Source organism: Elgaria multicarinata, chromosome 10, assembly GCF_023053635.1.
Source record: "Elgaria multicarinata webbii isolate HBS135686 ecotype San Diego chromosome 10, rElgMul1.1.pri, whole genome shotgun sequence".
NCBI lineage: Eukaryota > Metazoa > Chordata > Lepidosauria > Squamata > Anguidae > Elgaria > Elgaria multicarinata.
This window is the reverse complement of record NC_086180.1, coordinates 58,293,405-58,317,042: the sequence shown is the minus strand read 5'-3', so window position 1 is coordinate 58,317,042 and position 23,638 is coordinate 58,293,405. Positions and strand designations below refer to the sequence as shown.

At 39.3% G+C, this 23,638-nt stretch overlaps 1 protein-coding gene across 1 annotated transcript; it reads left to right on the top strand.

The window, feature by feature from the left end:
* The first annotated feature begins 4,681 nt into the window (after positions 1-4,681).
* Positions 4,682-20,780, top strand: NMU (neuromedin U). Its single transcript, XM_063135107.1, has 9 exons — positions 4,682-4,865; positions 8,076-8,131; positions 10,091-10,138; positions 10,239-10,298; positions 11,161-11,190; positions 11,295-11,345; positions 13,279-13,353; positions 19,501-19,554; positions 20,745-20,780. The coding sequence occupies exons 1-9, from the start codon at positions 4,682-4,684 to the stop codon at positions 20,778-20,780; spliced, it is 594 nt and encodes a 197-aa protein (XP_062991177.1).
* Positions 20,781-23,638: the final 2,858 nt, after the last annotated feature.

Below are 23,638 nucleotides of genomic sequence, written 5' to 3'. Positions count from 1 at the left end.
TAGTACCTTTGGGGGACATTTGCAGGTCTGCAGTAGGCACAAAAAGAGATTAGGTAAACTATCTAAATAGAGAAACAGACTTGGGAAAGTAAGGTGTGTCTACATTGTGCTTTATTAGAGGACACAAATAAAATTTGCAGCTGTCCCTTGCAGTCCTTTTTTTTGTTAAGCAAGTAGGTTTGGGTAGTTGCGTAGCTGAGAATGGTGCTTATCAAAATATTGCAAGCTTTATGCACTTACAGTTCTAAGAAGCTGGGATTTACTTGGTTAAAATCTCAACAACAGTAGGTGGCACAATGGAGGGAGACAGAAACTGCCTCTGTTTAGCTGAATCTAATATAGTATCATTCAAATGGCACCTAGGTTCTGTTGGGCAATAGTTGGACAGAGAAATGTAATATTTGGCTTCTCTCATGCCTTTCAGATGGGAAAAAGGAATAATTTGTTATGAGTTCTCCTCTTTCTCCTAGTGCCGCTCCAGGGGAACTGCAGAGCTGCATGTAGGATCGCCAGTTTTGGGAATCACCATTTCTTATTCTGTAGCTACTAAATTTAACTCTGCAACTTTGATTGTGATCATTACAGTTTTTCAATGGGCCTTTCTACACCTCCCGGTGTTCCAGGAGGAAGGGGGGAGGATCTCATGATATTCTGCTTGCGAGATCCTCCCCTTTGTCCACACGAGCACGGGACATTCTGAGCAGAAGGAGGGATGTTGTGCCTGCTATTTTCTTTTTTTTTAACAGAGATGAGTGCACTTGTGCTCCAACAAAACTGTAAGTAAAAAACAACAACGCCCGTTCCCGTTCCCCCCCATCCCCAATGGGCATGGAGCACCTGAAGACTCTGTACTCCATGCCTGGTTCCTGCCTCCTTGCATTTACTCACGAGGAGGCAGGACTAAGCCAGGACAGGCGCCCACACACCTCCTGCAGTCTCAGGATGATTCTTGGGAAGAATCAGGCTAAAAGTGTTCCCAGATATTCTTGGGAAATGGAGGGATTATCCCTCCCTGCTCCTGGGATCCCCTATGCATCATGTGGATGCAGAGGGACGATCCAGGGACAATCTCCACGATAAAGTCTGGTGTAGACATGCCCAATGTCAATTAATCATTTTCATTCACAACCTGTTTATGTGTAAAATTAATGAAGAATGCTATGGGGAGGAAAACCAAAGTGCCCCATGGTATAAATGGGGCAAGAAAGGCTGATGATCTGTGACTGACAGGCTGTCAGCTCCTGAATTCTTGTGTATTTTCATGTTAAAAAGTAAAAATGGAGGAGTGGACTTGGGTACAGTTTTGGTAGAGACAACCAACAGATTTAAGGAAATCACACACACACAGCCTCATTTTAAAGGAAAAACCTTGAAAATGTTGAGTTCTTTCTTAAGAGCTGGTATAGCATTGTGGTTATGTGCATGAATTATGAAGGTCTTTTCCAGGTTTCGGTCCCTGGAATCTCTGGTTCAAAGGGTCAGGTAGGAGGAAATGTGAAAGATCTTTGCTGGAGATCCTGCAGAGCTGCTACTAGTCAAAGTATACATTGCTGAGCTGGATGGGTAAAACTCTGTTCGGGTATAAATCTTGCAAAACCTGGGTCCAATTTTAGCACAACCAAAAAGTTATTGAGCCAAACACTATGCCCTCTCTTCACATCACAAACACGCCTAGCATCATTCTACATGTGGCAGGCATACACCCAATATAGGCAGAGGAGCTGTTTTGGGGGCACCCAGGGAGTTTTTGCAAAATCACTTGAAAAGCAGTTTCTCTCAGTTCCAGAAATGTAGTGATGAAAGCTATTGGTGTTTTAAGCATCTCTATATGCAGAAATTGAACTGTGTCCACTTCATGCCACTGCCATGGTCTGCTCCAGCCCTCTTACATTTTCTATCTCAGGTTGTACTAGAATAATAGAAGCAATAATGTCTAGAATTCAACCATCACTATACCTTCCTTCACCACAGCTTGCTAGTAGAGAACTGTCCTTTGCATCATCATAGTAAGAAAGTGATGTATTCAGAGACATTTTACATTAATTCTTCTTTTTGGTGCCATTTTATCTGTAGGTCTTGGAACGAATGACAGTTTTACATATCATGCAATGACAAACCCACTTTTGCCAGTAACTGTACATTCAATAGGGACTGAAGCCAATCCTATATTTCCAGTAAGTGTATCTGTCTGATACACGTTTTCAAACATGTTTCACACTTCACAATTTTCAAGTGTATGCCTAAAAACAAAGTGTTTGAAGAAGGTTAATGTCTGTCAGCACCAGTACTGATGTCTATTCAAGCCACAACAGACCGAAGATAAATATTCAAAAGACAATAATACTTAGCATTACAGCATATAAAGGAATGAATGTCATTTCAAAACTGAAAACACTCTTTATAATAAGGATGTGCTTTATCCCTGCAAGATCTGGAAATTAATTTCATGAAGTAATTATATAAGGTCAGATACAACAGCACATACCCCCACTCCAGCCTTTGAGAGTTACTGTAGTTAAAAGTATGAGCCACGAACTTGCAATTTCTGGTGGAAACTGGATCTCAAATCTGAGGAGAGATATTCTGAATTGACTTAAAAGAAACTGAAATATTCTGGGCATGTCTACGCAGAAATAGGTCTCATTTAATTCAATGGAGCTTACTCCTAGGACTGCAGCCTAAAGTGAAAAAAGAAGAAAAATGACTAACATGGGGAAGCCCTTCTAGCATCAGATGGAGAAAAATAAAAGAGCAAACCTTCAGAAATTCAAAGAGTCAGGTGGTGAACTGACTGGGAAGAAGTGTTGGTTGTGTACTGAAGACAAGTACAGATGCTGATGTGATTCCAATGTGGTGTCAGGAGGGATGATCAAATGAAACAAGTAATTCAGCAACAGTGTCAGGTCACATGAACTTTACTTTGACCACAAATGATGGTGTGTTTTTCACACATGCATAAGTGCATTAAACAGTTGTAGGAATTTCACATGTGATGGTGTACATGCTTTGCCCATAAATTTACATATGTCTTTGTTGGGAATTAGCCCTTGGTGTCAAATAATCAAGTAATGACAAATTGGGGGTACACATGCTTGAATGAATCAGCCCTAAAAAAAGAAGAAGCAGACCTTGAAAACTAAATTACCTGTTTGCCGAGTAACATTTTTTAAAAGCATTTTTCTTCCTGTCTGAATTCTCTCTTGTGTGTCTTTTTCTTCTAGTTTTCTTCTTGTGTACTGTTGCACTGCTTTCTGTATTGTTTCAGTTATTCTAAAATGATTTCTAAAGAATTAAGACATGTTATGTTAAAAGTGCACCAATCTCAAAGAAAGAAAGACAGATCTGTTCTTTTTCAGCTTTGTATAAAAATACATAAATGTACCAGAAATTATTAACTATTAAAGTGAGTTTACTTTCCAACATAGAACAGAAGGGGAAAACCTGTATCATTTGGAGCTTGGTCAGGTGTAAGATTCCTGAAAATGAAATGGTAGCTCTTTCAGGACCCTGGACAGAGCCCAGGAAGCAGAAGGCTTGTACCAACAACAGCATTTTCTGCTCTCTGAGCTTGACTGCTTAGACTCTCTCCTTCATGGAAAAGCCTTAAAGAGTCAGCCTGGGGCCTAGCATTGCCATCTCTCCATGAGCACATGCCAGGAATGCTGCTTGTGTTGACACATTGGGTCGGTGATGTGTGATGCCCTTGGAGGCAGGCCCTTCAATGGAACTGGGTTAATGGGGATGGGGGGACAGAGATCACATTGACTGAACACTCCCTTAAGGGAAAGGAATCGCTGTGCAATTAGAAAACTAGCACAGAATGGAGCAGACTGGAATAGAACACTTAACATGCTAGATTTTTAAATATTTTTTTGCAAAGAGTTGTTACACGGGGCCCTCAGCGAATAAGAAAAAGAAAACAAAAGAAAGCCAGTCACATTGGCCAAAAGAATAAATAAATAAATCCAAAATCCATGTAGTTACTTTTATTAGGCCAACTCAAAGATCATCATAAGAATGTACATCGCCCACCTGTAACCTGAAGGGCTACAGCCTATTCTGCCACCTCATTCTGCTGAGCGTGTAGACGAGACCGGAGAGTTGCCAGGACAGAAAAGATGCAGATGCAACCAGCTCTTCTCACGTGGTTGCTGTTGCCACATTCACACGCACCCCTCAGCCGTGTCCGGAATGCCCTGGCAAGAGCTTCAGCATTCCCTCCTTCCCTGAGATGCAGTTGCTTTGGGAAGGGGCTCTGCGACAACCTTAAAGCACCCACGCACCCCCACCCCGCTCTATTCCTACTTCGTGGGGCCATGGCCTCTGCGGTTCAGTTTGGACTACTTAGCAAAATGGCCACCCTCTTCTTGGACAAGCTGCTGAGCGGCTATTCTCCCTTAGGGGGTCTATTACTCCACTCTGAGTCACCGGCAAAGGGCACATGTGGCGGCGGAGCGGCTGCCGAAGAGGGCAAGGAGGAGGGAGGGAGACTTGCGGGCGGGGAGCCCTGTGGGAGTGACGTGGCCTCGCTGAGTCCGGCCGCCGCCGCCGCCTTCCTCGTGTCCGGGAGATTTAAAAGCGCGTGAGCTCCCCGGCCTGGAAATTTCAAAGCGGAGCGGAGCGGCGGGAAAAGCGCGCGCGCCACAGCTGAGCGAAAGAGACGCCGCCGCACGACGAGGCCATGCAAAGGGCCAGCGCCTGCCGGGGACCAGCGCAGCCGCGGCCGCAGCAGCCTCCCGCTTTGGACCAGGGCGGCCGCAGCCGCTGCAGCTGCTACCCCAGCCCGAGGAAGCTGCAGCGTGGTTCGGGAGCCCCCCGGGGCTTGCTGCTCTTCCTTCTCACCCTCTGGGTGAGCTCCTGCAAAGGTAAGGGCCGAAAGGGGCTCGGGCTTCCCCGCCACGCGGGCTTTACCCGCCCAAGCGCTCGCTTCTGTAAAGGGCTGCCCGCTCTCTCGTGGGGGCTGCAGATGCCCTTTCTCCGCTTGCCTCGCTCTCTTCGGGCGTCTGGAAAACTTAAAATGTTTGTATTTACTGAATTTCTCACCGTTCTAGCCTCCTTCTTCCGACACCCTCCCTCTCTAACTCTCGGTGTTGTTTTGTTTTAAAAGGAAGCATTCAATTTTCAGTGTTTCCACGGCTACACTTCACGCGCTCAAGTGAAGGCTGGTGGCTCCAATGTAAGTGGGGCAGTTGCATCCGCTCCGGGTTTCAGTCAAAGACAGTCAGAAATGTAAGGGAGCTATCCAAGGTGTGGATGTATCTTGGATAGCTGCCTTAGAGTTCTGCCCGGCTCAAACTGAAACCTGGAGCAGATTCACCGCCCCACTGACATCGGCGCCACCACCCTCCACTGCATGTACTATTAGCAAGGCAAATGTTTTCACTCACTTGCGGTAACAACCTTTCTTCACTTGACCAACAAGACTGCCTTTAACAGACATCCACATGTATGGTTATTCCATACCAGGGCAATAGATGCTTGTCAGGCAGCTGTTAAGAAGCACAGTGGGGAAAAAGGGGGTGGATGATCCAGGTTGGAATCCAGTTTGCTTTATACATACCTGACATTTCCTTATGTCAACATTTCTTAACTGACATTTTCTTACAATTGTGCCTAATGAGTTCTGTGAAACTCAAAAGTTTGTATAATTTTACACCAACCGAATGTGGTCTTGCAAAAGAGAACATTTTATCTATTTTGCATTTCCTATTATCTTTTAAAATTTATTTCTTACCTTTTGACTTAAAAAGAGGCTAAGTCTGGTTACTTGTAATGGTTCCAAAGGCTAGGTTCAAATCTGGCAGATACTATCTACTAATTTACTGTAAGGAGAATGTAACCAGGTTACGAAATCCTGCCTCCTTCCAGTTTATTTCCAGCCACCAAATGTCACCTCAAATCCAAAGGATTTACTCCATACCAAAAGACACTTGGAGTTGGTTAAATGTCTCTAAAACACAGAATAGACTGTAAAAAAAAGAAAAGAAAACCAGCACATTAAAGCATTATATTTTATCTTACTTTTCAAATAAAACTTGTCTTCCAAAGTGGGCCCACATTAATCAAATATATTAATGCAATTTAACTAATCTGAAGTAAATGTAGGAAAGTTTCTTTTATGTGGTATTATTCCTACAGCTACAGAATTTGGTGTAACAAAAGTGAGGAAAATAGTCTATATCAAACAGATTTACTACTGCTGCTGTTTACTAGTACTAACTTATTAAAGTTTTAAATGAAAACTTTTAATTTAAATGGACAGATTAAAACATCCCAGAGAAAAAAGGATGGCCATATCTATTTGATGTCTCTTAACTCTGACACCAAATAGAATAGCTGCTGCAGCTACAACTATTGAGGTTCAGATGGATTTGCATACATTACTGTTAGGAAAAAACCTGTCTATTTCATTGAGCTTATAAAAGAAATATGGTTATATTGACAAACGGTTATGACTATAATTCTGAGCTCAGCTGCTTGTATATCCTATTGACTTGAATGAGATTTAAACTGTCTGTATATGCCTATGATAGTACTAGTCAACACACACAAAACAAAATTACATGAAACTTCATATATAGCATAGAATAACTTTTAATATTTGCTACATATTCCAAAAGTCAATAAATATCTATACTTTCAACTTTAACGTCTGGATAAGCATAGAGAAGGCAATAAATAATAATTGCAGTATAATTTTTGTAACTAAAGCCAGTCAGTAAGAGCTACTACGCTGCACAGTATAAATTGCTTGTCAACAAAATGTAAATGATTTCCCCCCCCCCCCCCCCGGTCTGTTCTTTGTTTTAGGAATCTACATTGCAACGTTGAAAGCAACTAAGGCTGCAATCACCCCCTTGGCCATGGTGGGATTTACATGTATAAGATTATATTGTAAAAATCCCAGAACTGATATAACTTCATGAAGATTTTTTTTTCTTATTCTGATTCAGAACCAGTGAAGATCCCTTATCACATGAGTTAGCATATTCACCATAGCAGTAAGAGCCATCAAGTAATCTCAACTATTTACATATATGCTGCCATTTTCTCTAACATAACCCTCCTTGAGGAAAAGCATCTAGCTATCTTCTAAAATACTTTTTAACAAAAATATGTAATTTCTGCAGGCTATTTGAATTATAATTTCTGCAGGCTATTTATACCCAAAATATAATTGCTTGAAAAAGTATTCATGTATAAATATTTGCACTAGATTTTATAATCAGAATATATTGATAGCACTATATAAATAGTAATTTTAAAGAATTCCTTAGGCATGCTTGCATGAAACGGTGAACTGTTATAACTAATAGGGTTCCAAAACCCAGTTGGAGAAACTGCTTTGGGAGGGGGCATTTGGAGGGCAGGGCTGGCTTATGCTGTCCTCTCATACCATAATTCTGTTTTGCAGGTGTCCCCAAATCCAGCTGTATTTTCATTATTTCAGCAAACGTAGTTTGGGAACATGCATTTGCTGAGGCAATGGGCTGGTTTGCACAATCAAATAGCCCATTGTGGCTTATTTAAGCTACGGTGGGTTGCAGCATATGTGGGTGCCCATTTTGAATATTCAAGCCACAGCTTGTCATATTGAAGGAACACAGGGACTGTGGATTATGCATGGATTGAACAACCCTTGCATAACCCCAAAACAGGCTGTGGATATCCCTTCTTGGATACATTGCATCAAAGTCTACCTATCACTTTATATGGAATTTAACAGGGTTAATTTTCAGGGTACTGAAAGTTAAGTGGAATTAGTGAAAATTTGAAATAATATTCCTATACTTTTAGAACATTACAATCTTGTACCCTTGTTTCATTTCACTGTGCAGCTGAATTCTTTAGCGGATTGTGTCTGATGTCTGCAATGGAGTTCAATGAGAGGACTATTGCATATTGACCATCTGTTGCTTTTGGTCCTAATGTGTAAAATCATAACACTGTTTTCTTATTTCCAGTATTAATTTATTCTCACTCACATGGTCGCATACAGAGATCTGTGTCATGAATAATATTATAAATAGCAACTTTTATGGATTTTAAAACAGGGAGTTCCTTTTTATTTCCAGGTGCACCAATGGCATCCCATCTACAAGGAGAACAAGATTTGCAGTTGTGGAATGAGGTAGAGAGCAATGTCCCCTATGTTTCTTGTTTAAATTGTTAAATTTTTGTTTAGTTATGACAATCGTATGACAGTGGAATTTCTATTGTATATTTATAAAAAGGTAGGATTAACAATTAAAAGACATGAAAAAGCAATTTATTTGTAACACTCCATATTAACATTGATGAGGACCATAAGCTTTTGCGAACATCCCAAGAATTCCAGCTTTTGTGTGCATTTGTGTATATTTCTCAGTTATATATAAGAACATTTCTAGCCCCCTACAATGTATTGAATTTTTGAAAATAGGTTGGCAATATTCATTAAATGATCAAAAGTAAAGGAACAAGCATAAGAAGTCAACATAAGTTGTTTTTCTGTATCACGGAAGAAACCAGAGAATGCTGTTGTGCTCATGGAGGCACATATCTGTTGATAGACTTCTGCAGAAAGATTTCAGCAATTCGTCATCAGCATGTTGTGAGAGGAAGATTATTAGCATTCTGCAATAAGGTCATGGGTGGGTAGGAGCTAGGGGAAGCAGAAGGGCTAGACCTACTACAAATCTATGGGGAACAAATCTGTGGGCTGCCTTTGTGGCAGCAAGCGCAGGGACTGATGAGCACATATGAGTTTGGGAAAAGGTAGCACAACAGAAGAAGGCGTCATTTATCTCCTCTCAAGAATAACGAAGAGCTTTGTGACACCTTAAATACTAACAAGTGTATCGTGGCATTAACGTTTCATGGTTCAGAGCCTACTTCACCAGATGCACTGAATGAAATCTTGAATTAACAGAGATGGGGGCAGAGACAGTGAAATCAAAGGGTAATGAAATGCAGGCAGTGATAATTGCATTAAAGCAGGGTGCAGAACCTCAGGCCCAGGGGTCAAATCTAGCCATCTTGGGGCCCTCCAAGATTCCCCAGATAGCCATGCTCCCTTTCTCCAACCACCAATCATTGGGTGGTTTTCTGGCTTTTGTACTGTTTTTGCCCAATTGTAAGAGGTTGAATTGCCTCTCCTAATAGTTAGTTACTGGCAAAAAGAGTTTTAAGCTAAAATGTGTTATTTTGGAGTACAGCCTCTGAGAGCTTCTCTGAAATGGAATTTGAGCTTCTTGGGCTGAAAGAAGTTCTGCACCCCTGTGTTAAAGAATATATGTAAAATAGCTACAGCGTCTGCTCACAAAATAGTATTGGTATAACTTCTTAATAATTGTTAATTCAGCAGTTTCATGCAGTTTTACTCTCCCCTAAAGATGGCAGGAAAAGTCCATTGGACAAACTTTTGTTTGCGTAAATCACTTTCAGTACAGGAAAGGCAGGAGGGATCAGCATCAGGCAAATAACCTCCTATCCTGCTCTGAATGTAAGGGGCGAAGTAAACTTTCTTCATTGCATTATTTACTTCAGATTGGGACTGTGGTGCCAAAATGCTTGAGCCAGCCCTGAGTTGTTTCCTGAAAGTACATCACATACCTGGCTGGGAACTCAAGGCTTTCTCCGGTGTGGCACCCCGGTTGTGGAATGAGCTCCCCGGAGAGGTCCGCCTGGTGCCTACACTATACTCTTTTCGTCGCCAACTGAAGACCTTTTTATTTTCTCAATATTTTAACACTTAATTTTAACTTAAATTTAAATTTTACTGTTCTAACTCTGTATTTTAATCTTATATCAATTTTGCTGCATGGTTTTATCCTGGTTGTGGTTTTTATACTGTATTTTGTATTTGTGCTTTTAACCTGTTGGTTGTTTTATTAAGGTTTTAATTTTTGTGAACCGCCCAGAGAGCTTCGGCTATTGGGCGGTATAAAAATGTAATAAATAAACTCCTGTCCAGGAAGGGGTGTCAAGTTTGATGACCCTTAAGCTTTATTGACTGTCATCTTAGCATTGGAAACGATGAAAGCTCAACTTCCTTTAATTATTTCAGTACAAACCCTTGCTAATTGTGCTTTCTTGTCAATATTTACAGATAGATGATGTGTGTTCTACTTACCTGGTCAGGGATAGTCCACCTCAGGTCAGTCCATTAAAATAATAATAGATACACTGAAATTTGTCAAGGAAAGTGTTACCAGTTCAATAATCGCATGCCTGAGACTCTGTTTCCTTGCCTTTAGCCATCTAAAACATTGGAAGATCTTTGCTTTATGGTTCTGGAACTTCTACAGAAATCTCAGGTAATGACATTGCACTGTATTTCTGAAACTTGATTGCCAGCATACCTTGGTAGTGCAGTGCACTACATATAATTCCTATCTCAGCTGTTTGGTACCCTGACAGTGATTGCTACAGGGCCATCCACAGAGTGCCAGGTTTACATGGCTCGCAAAATTACTGCTCAAGACTGGATAAATAGTACAGATGTAAAGCCGTCTACCACTCTTGCTCAGGAGAGTCTTCTGGATCAAAAACTGTGATAATTCAAAAGTCAAAATTGGTAATACCTAACATATATATGTTTAGTAGCATCCTCCAGCCATTACATGTAGCTGGGAAAGCATGCCATGTTCCAGCCATTACATGCTGTCAGAATCTGAAAATGAAATTGCCTTAAGAGACCACACCAGTAAGGAATGTATAAGATACACTGAAATATTGGCAACATATTAGGTAGAGTATTGTGTTTCAGTAATGCTTCCTCAAAATGAAATTGTGACACAACAGTCTAGAAATCTTTTGCAAAACAGCTTATCTAAGTCTACTGTTTGGCTAAACAAAGGACTTACCACACTCCATGTCAATTCAGTCTTCTGAACCAACTGTAGTGAACAAATAGATGACACTGTAGTGATATAAGCATAGTATGATGTAGCAACTGGAGACAAAATGAATAAAAAACATCAGTAGCAAATGTTTACTCAGAAGTAAATTCCATTCAATTTAATAAGGATTACAATATGTGCATAGGAATGAAATCTCAAATCAACAATTGCAAACATATAAAAAAAGCAATGGTAAGTACTGTACTACAGTGTTTTGATTCCACACACAAATGATCCATGCTCTGTTGTTAAATGTCTGTGCCAATTATTTTCACAGGAGTTAGATGAAAAAGATAACACCAAAAGAGTAAGTTTTTTAAAATGTCTTTTTTATTGTCTTATACCTATCTAGAAAGTCATAACACATTAATCTGTCTTGAAGTAAAATCCACTTTTAATTTCTTTGCACAGTACTTATTTCATTATTCTAAGACCCATGACACAGGCAACTCAAACGTTCTGGTAAGTTGAACTGCCCCTTTCCTTGTGAGTAAACACTTGTATTTAAAAGCAACATATTATCATTATTATTTGGACTTTATTTAACCCCTCCAGGTTGAGATAATAAAGTCAAAAATTGAGGAATGATATCCATTTAAATTAGTGCTGTTCCTCTAAAATACTATATACTGATTTGTATTTATTATAGATATAAGCTACAAATGTTGATAAATTATGTAATAAAGTTTTCTTCTGGGTTATACTTATTTCTGTTTTGGATTTCATTATGAGGAAATAATAAATCCAATATCCTCTGTATAAACATACAGGGAAAACAAGTATTTTAATCTGGCCCTACTTTTAAAGTACACCAAAACACCATTATTTGTTATACATATATATCTGTGTCATTTGTCATGCATCTAACTCTGGTGTTATTTTTATTGGCTTATGTTTAATTTCATAACATACAGTCTTTCACATTTGTTATCACTGTTGTCTAAGTTGTCATGGACAATGGAAGAATATATTAAAATATTATAAAACTAGAAAGAAATACTACCATGTAGCAAAAAGCAATGTAACTGCTGAGAATTTGCCAAGCACCTTAATAGCTGCTTTGTGACTTAAGAAATCAAGGTTATATTCTTTGATGCCCATCTTATTATAGCCCCATTATGTTTATGTACCTGTAGGAATGCAAGGAAATGGGAAAAGGTACACTAAATAGCCGGGCTTTTTGATTTCTCATACTATTTGAGTAAATCATTCTATGTAAATTGTTTTATATCAAAACTGCACTTACCTTATTATTAGGGCTATTGAACAATGGGATTTGTTTGAAGTTTTGGAATTTTGCTTTGAGTCCTACTGGCACAATAGTGACAATTCTGCAATAATACATCTTGCCTATAATGTTTATCTTACCTTGTGCACATTTGCTGCATATGTTTCACACCATTTTAACAAACATATAAATTAAACTATGAATGACAAACAACAAGAAATTTATTTTATATGTATAGTTTAATTCAATTATACACTCTGACCGCTCACAGGCCCGTCTTGAACTCTGCTTGTGCATTAGAGTACCTGTGAAGGGGCTGCTCTAACTAGCAGGAGAGGTTTTATCTTGAGGTAACCTGAGGGCGGGGCGGGGGGGGGGGAAAGCAATGGAGCAGAATGCAAGCAGGCAAAGACAAAGGAACAAAGAAGAATAGGACCTAAGAACTGTGAAGCCCAGGAATGGATTGTATCAATTGTAATCAAAAACCAACTTCTGCTGAAAAACTGTCATGGCTGTGTATCTCCTAACAGTTGTGGCATATTGAGGCATCAAGGCCTTTGTTGCCAGTCAAACATTTTGGAATCCCTCTGAGGCTCTTGTAGTGTGTATGTGGTACTATGTAAATATTCTCCATGGGGTTTTATACATCATGAGGTGTTGAGTGGGATCAAAGGGGCACTGCTACTTGATTAGTGGAAGGTGAGGCATTCTTCTTTTTGACTGAGTGATGCCTGAATAACAGGGATTATGCTGTTCATACTTCCTGGTCCAGGTTTGTGAAATCATAAGATTTTCCATAATCCTGAGATTGTTCTTTTATCTCATACCTATGTGGTCAAAAGGGGAGATGTCCCATGGCAGTGAGCAGTTAGTGCATCCCCTTGGAAGCAGTTCTGCACATGTACCCATGTCAAATAGGAAACAAAAACAGATATGACACCTTTTGACACTGTAAGACTTAAGGTGTATGCATCTATGAAGGAAACTGCAACATCAGAAGCAACTAAGAGAATATCTAAAAATATTGTCCCATCAAATGTCTTCCATCCTTTGCTTTGCATGTTTTGTTCATGAGTCAGTTCTGTAGTAAAGGGTTTTTGTTTTGATTTCAAATCCTGAGGCCAGGATTTCATTGTTGTTCGTGTGTCTATATTCATGTCCTCTCAGTCGTCTGTCCTGCATCCTTTGCTGCAACTTATTCCCCAACTGCATGAGAGGAGACTGAAGAGATACAAAATGGACGTATGTAACTTTTTAATTATGTACACTAGCATTCCGTTCAAGTGCCTTACTTCTTCCTTTAAAAGAACCCCCACACCATATTTATTTATCTTTGATCATTTTACTGGGTTGGATCATGCTTTGCAGTGCAATTCTATGCTTGATTACTAAGAAATAAGTCCTATTGTGTTGAGTGATGCTTACTCCTTAGTAAGTGTGTTAAGGATTGTAGCCTTAGCTCCACTGAAATCAATGGGATTCAAGTTAGCTGTGAGTAACTTGAACTATTCCTTTCAATGGGACTGAAGCATGACTCGGCCTGATCCAACCCAACATCATCACATTACTGTACTTCTAATGTTTTTTGAAAGTATGACATGCTGTATGCTTCTTTTTTTCAGTAGAGTTGTGTATGTTGATATATGGCATTTAAAAAAGTTATATGAAAGGGAAAATAAATCTAATCATTGATAAATTGATATGCATAAATGTATTATCTTTCCTTTTGCATGGTTAAGAAGTTTGGTGTTGTGGTATCCTGGTTGAAATTAATTACATCAACAATATTGTCCAAAACCTTAATCCTATCAGTAACTCTATCAGCACAGTAGCTTATAGGATGAGACTTACAATGCTGGACAAGACACAATTATCCCTGTTGCACCCATGATTGAACCCTGCCAGTATGTTTGAATGCCCATGGGAAGTACGAATGCATGCTGCCCATACGTACTGCCTTGAGCAGTAAGAGAGGCAGGAGCTAGCAGTGGTGAACCAACAGTGATAACAATGGGAGCTAACCTCCTTCTTCTGCCTGAATGTGTGATTTGTGGGTAATCAACACTCTGTCATAGCACTCTGACACTTGGAAAACAAAGACAAGAGTTGTACTAATTTTCCATTTTATTTCAGGTTTTCTTTTCATATTTCATAAGGGAGAGAACATTATGGAAATCTTCAGGGTCAAGGTTCAGCTCTTTTGATCTTGAATCTCTGTAATAACTTTAGCAAGCTTAATCCAGAGAAAACTCTACTGAGTTCAGTAACTAGGCTTACTTCCTCTAGGGTGTGCTTAATTTTGCAGCCTAGCTGGGTTGCTCCAGTCTTGAGTGTTACCCATTCCCTACAAACAAACAAATAATGGGCCTCACTATATTGCATTCCATTAAAACAAACAGTCCTTTTCTGGCAAGGTGAAATGCTAGTTTCAGTTGGCAAATTTTAGAATACCATTAAATAGGAGTAATTTTTTTAATTTAGTCTATTATTGTATTTTTACAACTATCAAGGACATTATTTCTGACTTAGGCCATCTTTTTTTGGCAGGAGAGCCATTTCCCCTTCTTTTTATTGGCTTAGGTATCCTAAACATGATAGTGTATTATTAATAGCTATCAAATCAATTAATACTGCGATCCTGTACATGTTTACTCAGAAGTAAGTCCTACTCTCTGCAATGAGCCTTTCTCCCAGGTCAGTTGGTACAGCATTGCAGCCTTTGTCAATTTTTTATATAATAAATTGTTTTGTTAGTATCCTTTCAAATTCCTGCACTAATTGGACATATTTACTACAGTTTTGAATAGGTACCAGATTTCCTTGAAGCAAAATGTTAACTTGAAAGAGACTCTGGTACAATTTCAAAGGCTCCACTGGGAACAATCAATAGCATACTATAGGGCATTGGCCTGGATAGAGATTTTTTTTAAAAAATATATCATTAGTTTCACTGTGAAAAACACTTTAGCATACATTACTGACAAACCTATTCTTAGCTGTTCTGCCAAGTCAATAGCTGCATAAAACCACTCTTCATTGATAAAGTATTCAACTCTTATTTTGTGCAGAAAAATCCAGTAATTGAAAAGTAGAATTCATTTCATTTTTAAAAGTAAAGGAACTGGAGTGGATTATTTTAAACGAAGGGGAAAAACATGATTTTAATTCTCATTCCCAAAAGAAGCTGATTTAAATCATAGATTTATATCAAGTTTCTTGTTTCATAATACATGTATTTCTGAGCAAGAATACTTAACGATTAGTTGCTATAACAGTGCATTTTGCTTTTAAACTTGTTTCATTTAAATATTTGTACCCCACTTTCCCTTTCTAAACAAAGCCTGTTTGAAGCAATATCAGAGCAAACTATAATCAATAAAAACTAGGCAGAGGCACCCAGAGCAAGGCCTCAGATGATGACTGAGGAACATGGGGCAGTGTATAGGAGAGAAGGTAGTCTCTCAGGTATCTAGCTTTCAAGCCATTTAGGGCACGATTTTTTTGTTTATGCCTTCAATCATCAGAAGTCTTTGAACTCTGAGGCTTATGATCATCCAATGCAAAACAGGAGGCATGGTGAGAGGAGCAGAACCAATAAGGACTGATGCTATGTATGGTTCCATACCAGTACATGATGATACAATAACAGCACATGACTGGGAGACACTGTGGCACTCAACACACACACACCATGTCAAACTTACCTTCTCACCACAAGTTAAAACAGAGGCAGAAGAAAGGAGAAATGGGCTCACCCTTGCTTCTCTACCAAGCCGTGTCTGTTGGATGGCAAATAACTTCTGGCAGTAGCTGTGTTTTGTAACCCAGCTTGGAGCATGCTCAGAAGACTGTTGGTGACAGGCTTCCAGGTTGGGGTGGGTGGGCAGAAGTAACAGGATCGGCCACTCATCAGGCTTGGTTTTGCAGCAGTTCTTCTCAAAAGTCAGCTGGTCTCCCCAAGGTATAAGAGGATTAAAAACCCCAGGTAGATGTTGCTCATCTGATTAAACTTCAAATGTGTTTTCTATGTATAACTTTTTTCCTTCTTCCTTTGCATTTGAAGTATATTCATTTAGGTCTACCCTCTGAGGTATTGAAAAGATAATTAAAGATGAACTATCTGGAACCTCATCACTTGCCTTTAAGGGCAAAAAAAGAAAGATCAGAACAAAGAATTTACATGTAACCTCCTAATAAATGTTTCAGAACTTCTTTTGCCGCTTTGGAAAGGAAAAAGTTGTAAGCCGTCCTACATATTTAACACTATCACAATCTGAGATTATTGAACATTTGTTTGAATGCAGTTAAGTAAAAAGGAGATAGCAGATAGAAACTGTAAAGAGAACACTCTATCTGATTAAATAGGAATAAAATGGAACCAGGACAAAATGGTTGACATGTTTTAACATTTATTATGAATTAACCTGCAGTGTACTGTTAGGAAATAGCAAGAGATTTCAGATGTATTTGAAATTCTGTTATTAATTCAAGATGTCAGCACTTTTTAATGGCATAATCTTCAGCACTTAAACAAAAAGATTCCATTCTTATGTCCTTTAGATAATGCATTCAATGAATATTTGAATTTCACATTCTGCTTGAAACATATCCCTAACTTTTTAAAAGCCCCTCAGTTTCTGCAGATATTCACTGCTTAACTTCTGGAAATCTTGGGGCTGATATTGCAGAGGGCTGATGCTGGTGAAACACTGGGTCACTGTTAACCATGTTTAAGAAATTGGGAGCCTCGGCCTACAGGAACACACATTCCCTTCTACCTTCCCTCTTGGAAAGAATTCAGTTAAGAGAAACAATGGTAACAGCATTAACCATACTTAAAGCTAACTAGTTTTCTATTTGGATAGGGGCTTTCAAATCCATGTAAGGACAATTGTCACATTAAATATAGGAGCGTATTTTAACCTATTTGGGCCTGTGGGCACATTTGGAAATCTGATAAACTCTTCTATGCACTGCCACAAAATGGCTGCCACAATGCCAGGCGCATTCAAGGAGAAGGAAGATTTTTTTTTAATATAGGTGCAGTGGGGAGGGTTTTGCCAGGCACCTAAAGAGTTGTTTGTTAGTGTTGTGGTACCCAGAAGTGCTGTGTTGCTCACTCCATACTTTAATAGTGTGGTTAGTAAGGATTTTTTAAGTTATCAGCCACAGAGGGGCTGATTTTCATTAGGACCACAGAATGCAGGGAGCAGAGGTTTAACCATTCTTTCCCCAGCTATGATTCTGATGAAAATCCCACCCCTAAACTGCTATTAACTTCATAGGGATGGTGGTAGGAAGTATAGAAAGGTACAGATATGGTTCTTTCTTTACTTATCCATCCACCCTACAGAACTAATAGCTGCTAGAGGGCACAGTTTCGATACAACAAAGCATACGTGACAAGAAAGACAAACATTTGCCACTGCATCTGATTTGGTCCTAAATTGTCACTGGAGTTTACATAAAGCAAAATCCAAAGGAAATTTTGAGAGAAACTAAAAACTTCAATATGGCTAGAAAAAATTATCAGAAGGGGTTTCACATCACTTTTATTTACACAGATGTTTTATATCTTTGTTTTAGTTAGAGAATCCAAATGATACCACCAGCAACAAGGAAGTGGAAAATGTAGGTGACGTGGTTCAAGGGACGATAGAAGGATCAATGTCTGAACTTGTTTGGCAAAATAATACTAATGATGTGCTTATTTGAACTTTTCCTAGCCTTTGAATGCAGCAGAAATTATTGAAATACTAAGAATTATATTAGGTCTCTGGTTGCTTGGCTTGAATTCTTATGCATTTGATTCCATGTTAAGAGGTTTATTCCATTCTGTCAAAGCCTTTGTGCTCTTTCCTAATGGTATCTTTCCCCGTCTTCATGTTTGGCATTGGTGGCACACTTATTGAAGTGCCATCTGTATTTATTTGTCCTCAATTGTGAATTTGTTAGGGCTGTGTACAGCTTTGGCTTCAGATCCAAATTCTGAATGAGCTTGAATCAGTCTGTAACTGAAGCGTGTTGGCTTTGGACTGATTTGGGCTGAGTTGGATTGAATCCAAAGTGCTTCTGTGCGCTGTGGACCAATCCAGACCTGCTGCTAAGCAGCTGCCCCCTTGCTGCTGCACAAGCCCCTACTCCTTACCTGGACCCATTGTGAGCACCCACAGCTCCCCGGGCCTCTTCAAGGGAAAGGCCTGGATGGCTTTGGGCGCTCATGGCAAGTCCAAGTAAGGAGCAGGTGCCTGGGAAAGCCAGGCACCAGCCAGCGTATTGGGGGTCCAAATAATTCAGGCATCCAAATCTTGCTCAGGAACCAGACCTAGAATGGGTCAGCTCCTGGCCAAGGCAGATCAGGGCTGATTCCGAAGCTCTGACTTAGCCTCTGAAGCAGGTGGGTGTCTGTGCAAAGTCCTAGTATTTGTTTCATACAGTATCTCAAAGCAGCTTGAATTATTGTAGGTAGGGTTAAGCTGAGAGACATTTGCCCAAAGCTCTGACAGCTGAGCAAGTTTTAAAAAATGGATTCCACTGGTCTATGCTTAATATAGATCAGTATCGTTCATATTAACAACATTATTAATATGTGTTGAGAATATGAAGAACTTAGAAGTCATATAGTAGTTTTTCTTTAAAGTGCTTCACACATTGGCTGCATTCAGACAATTGTTCAAGGCTTCATAAATCATGGTTTATGAAGCTGGGAATGAGCTCAGTGGATGGGTGCTCCACCCTCACCATTCCTCTCCGCCCATTGCACACTGGCTTCACCCAAAAAAACTTGGTTTCATTAAGCCAGAGTTCCAAACTATGGAACTTGTTTTAATGTCATTTTACAAACTAGGAAAATAAGCCAGCATACAGGCCATCAGGGTTTCATTACACTAGTTTAGGTGTAACATGTAGCTTGTCTAAAGCCACTTAATGGGTTTGTGGCCAAACTGAGATTTGGGCCATAGCTAGACCTAAGGTTTATCCCAGGATTGTCCTGGGGTCAAACCTGTTCACCTAAGTGCCACACAGGGCATCCAGCGCTCAGGCAGGGACGAACCCGGGATGATCCTGAGATAAACCTTAGGTCTAGCTACAGCCTTGAACTTCACAACTCATACTTTTAGCCACTACACCACACCACCTCCCATATATATTAGTCCCATTCTACAGTCTGATTCCACACTTGTTACTGTAGCTAGATTTGAGAAAGTCCATGGTTGTGCAAGTACTAAAAAGAATCCATGTTTTCCAGTATTTCATACTCCACAATATTGAGTTAAAAATTTCTCCCAAATATGATGTAATTTTAATGTATATTTAAGTAATTTGAGTTGCAATGTATACCTGTTCCCACTTAAGCATGTTTTTATTTGAAAATTATCCTCTTTTCAGGAAGAACTTCAAATACCTGGAGGAATTCAAAGTAGAGGATACTTTATCTTCAGGGTATGTGGATTTTTGTTTCAAACTCACTGGTATATTTCAAAATAAATTGCAGGAAATGGTAACTTCAATAATAGTGTTTGTGTTGGTTTATAATTACAGCCACCAATAGTGGGATGGTAGACAATGCAACAAAATGTATCATTTATATGACCCAACTTTGAATTTATAATTCAAGCAGTAGATTTAGGATGTTCTTACTTTCTCATATCCAACTGCAAGACAATTCGATCTGACGTTGTCTTTCCTTAAAGTGTATAACTTCATTTCATTCATGGAAATATCTGGCTGGTGAAAAATGGAACCAAGAAACACTCTTATTTACTATGGGTTGGTTCCAGATGTAGATGCAAACAGCTGGACTGGTGGAAGTGGACTTCCCCACCCCTCTTTCCCCATGACAAGCCCTGTAAAATGCTATACACAGTGTCAGGGGACCTGTTGAATGGGTCAGCTGTAGTGCAGGGGGATCCCCCAAAATTGGGTACATTCCATGAATAGAGCCTTTCCACCAAGGTAAGACAGATCCTGGATCTAATCCTATATATACACAGTAGCCACAACCTACAGGGCTGGAGCAGGAGGAGAGGATTTGAGGAAATAAAACCCTTCAGTGGGAGAGCAGATCCAATAAGATTTCTTCAGAGAGGAGTGCAGTAAGGAAATGCTGTTCTTCCAGCATTACATTAACATTTTCTGAAGAGAGCAGTGATAAGCCAGGAGACTAGGTATCATAGTCCATATACCTGATAATTCCAGCTGTCCTGACTTCTTGTGAGTGGATCATCTACTAATCTTATTCCTGCTCCTACTGGGGGCCATTACTTTTTCAGCCTCTAGCACTACACATCCTGCTGCATGTTTTAGCTCAATGAACTAGAGAGAGTTCATTTATTTTATATATGTCTAGCCAGCCTTCCAGTCTGTATGCTAGTCTAATTAAGACACAGGTCACAATATTCATAGTACAAATTCTGCTCAGCCTTTTCTACTCTCCTTTCAGCTCATGCTAGAAGTGAAAAAGCTGACCAACAAGGTCTAACAGTAGATTCCTTATGTAACCAATTTACAGAAAAGGTTAAACATTTTGGAATTGACATCAAGTTTTCTTATACCTTAAGAGGCAAACCTGTAAAATTATTTTAGAAACATTCAAAAAGACATTCACTACATATCTGACATTTCTTTTCCAGCCACGCAATGGAAGAAGATCAGCTACTTTTCGTTAAAATGGTATTTATCTTAATTTTTCACTCAGAATATATATCCAAAGGCTGTTTTACATTTACACAAATATGTCAAATTCCACATCTTTACAAAAGGAAGCTATAGAGCTGTACTGCCAGGAAAAATTGTAAATGGTATGAATAAGATTTGGTTAAACATGGAATCAACATGAACGTTTAAAAGGAAAATTATAGCAAGGTATTATATTGGATGAGAATTTCAACAAGCAAATGGATAAGGGTTACTCAATGTCCTAAACCAAATAAGATAGCTACTCACTGCCATAAGACACACACCAACAACCTTAGACACAAAGTATACTTGACGCCCAAGTGCTTTAGAATGGAACATGACAACTACTTACCTGATCTGAAATCATGCCCTATTGCACTGAGTGGGTCACAAGCAACCTGCAATAACATGCAGGTAGAACAGAGTCAGTAAGTGATATTGCACTGGAAATTTTCACCATTGACAAGATGCACTGTTGTGCCATCAGATATGGGATATATAGCATGAGTTAAAATATTGTCCCATTCATTTGTTTGTATGTGTATTGTTACACCCCCCCTGAAGAAGGCCTAACAGAAAGCCAGAGGCTGAAACGAGACGTTTCTCCCCTTTTTCTGGTTCAATTTATGTTCTAACCTTAACATAGGAGCCATGACGGTGGCTCCTATAAACAGCTAGAATTTTTTTTAGTAGTGATATTCACCATGTCATGGTTTAATTTAACTCATGCATCACATTGGGCCAGTAATGCTCTCTGTGCTACTGCTATGATGATTTCTTAGAATCAGACTACCAAATTTCATAGTAACTTGCCCATTTTAAATTATAGGTCAGATTGTACCCTGAAGGCAAGGGTGAATTTTACATAGTTTGGGGACTGAGATCACATGGTCCCAAAGTTCTTGCTTTTCCAGGCTCATCAGGCTTCACCCACAGCTTCTTTGACATTGATGGTATAGTTTAGGTAGGAGAAATTGAGAAGTTTGCCATCTCCATTCATTGGCAGGCCTAGATCCTCCATATGCACAAACAGTATAGCTAATCAGATAATTGACACACTTGAAGCCTCTTCTGGTCAAGACACTGCTGTTGGGTGGGTAGCACCTGTGATGGCAGAAGGGCTTTTTTAGGAAATTTCTGGAAGTTACAGGATGACTTCTGTGACTCTGGATTAGAACTAAACGATGACTTCTGAAATGTTCTTCATTACCCAATACTGAAAATGTTTATATCCTTTGGCAGACTTGTAACATTTTTAAAGATACTTAGAGCATCATCAGACAAGTGTTTTATAGCATGCTTGTTACTGGGCAGTCACGGATTTTCGTGGATCCTTTTCACGATGCCATCTGCTTTCCGCGCATCTCCCACTCCTTCTGCTCATTTTCCTGTGGCAAAAAAGACCCAGAAAATCTGGCTTTTTTGGCTGTAGGGAAGCATGCCACCATTTCCTGCTGTATGCAGGAGAAGCAGCAGAATAAAAACACTCACTGAATGGGCCACGTGGGCCACGTGGTTGTTGTTTACTTCCTCTTTCTTCCCCATATGAAGAAAGAGGAAGCTGTTCATCCCTACTGTGTGACAGAAAAGCAATGGTAGGGAAACGCAATTTCCCCCCATCTGATGATGCTCTCAGTTAAAAAGGGAAGATCTGAAATAATGTATTGTAACTTGCTACATATTATGTAAACACTTCCCCCCCCCTCTTTTTTTCAGCATTGTTCATCCTTGGACCTAGAAACATCATAACATTACAGACAAGATGGGCACCCCAGACTTTAATATATGTAAAACACTTTTTTTAAAAAAGTTATTTCATCCACAGTGTAAATTTCTTATAATTATCATTGCAATGCAATCCTATGCATGTTTACTCACACATTAGTCCTGCTGAGTTCAATGGGGCTTACTCCACCTAAGTGAGCACAGGATTGCAGCCCAAGGTGAAAATGTTTTTTTCTTGAAGCATCTTTAAATAATTCTGTTCCCTCATGTTATGATTTTGCAACACTGTGTAATAAAACTCTAAACAAAATAATGTTGGTGTTAAATAGTTGCATGCAAAATATCTTGTAAACGGTAGTATTACTACATATAGTTCTCCCCCCACCCCTCTCTATTGGTGTAAATAAAGTCACTCAGTGGAGAATTGTTTTTAATGAGAATATTTTAATGAGATTTTTTTCTGATTTTAGTGTCATACTTTTCATGGCTTGGTCTTACAATTTGCAATTATGGTTTAAGTGTTTTTGTAATATTAGTATGCTAATATCTAACCTGGAATCAAATGGGACTATCTTGCATATTGTGATGTTTCTGTTGTTGGAGCAACACAGCAAAGGAACTATTGTCAATGAAATTTAGAAGTGTAAAACTTTACAAGGAGGAGTACTGATTGCCATAAATATAGATCACATTTCAAAATAACATACCTAACAGTAATCATTTTGTTATGGAGCCAACTAAATTTACTCATCCAGATGGATATCTGTGCTAGTTTATTGTAGAAAAAGTAAGAGTCCTGTGGCATCTTAAAGACTAACAAATTTGTTAAGTCATTTGTCATTACTTGGGGGTTAATTTGTGCTAAGAACCTCCAGAAGATTGGTATCAATGCTAGGACATAACTGTGGAATACATAAAGTTAAATAAAGTGCCTTTGTACATGTGTTTTGTCTCTCCTTCCATTACCACTAAGTAACCACAACATACCACCATATCTCAGGGATTTAGGAAAGGCTTTCATACTGGGGGAAGGACTTCTTGGCAAGATTTGGCCCTGTGACATCTCTCAGTTTAAAGGACAAATGCAACCTCAGTTCAGATAGTACCCATCACACATAGGGAA

Excerpts from the sequence above, each read along its gene's own strand:
- NMU (XM_063135107.1), top strand. The coding sequence starts at position 4,682 with ATGCAAAGGGCCAGCGCCTGCCGGGGACCAGCGCAGCCGCGGCCGCAG. Across the intron at positions 8,132-10,090 it reads ATTTGCAGTTGTGGAATGAG|ATAGATGATGTGTGTTCTAC; the intron begins GTAGAGAGCAAT and ends CAATATTTACAG. Across the intron at positions 10,139-10,238 it reads TCAGGGATAGTCCACCTCAG|CCATCTAAAACATTGGAAGA; the intron begins GTCAGTCCATTA and ends CCTTGCCTTTAG.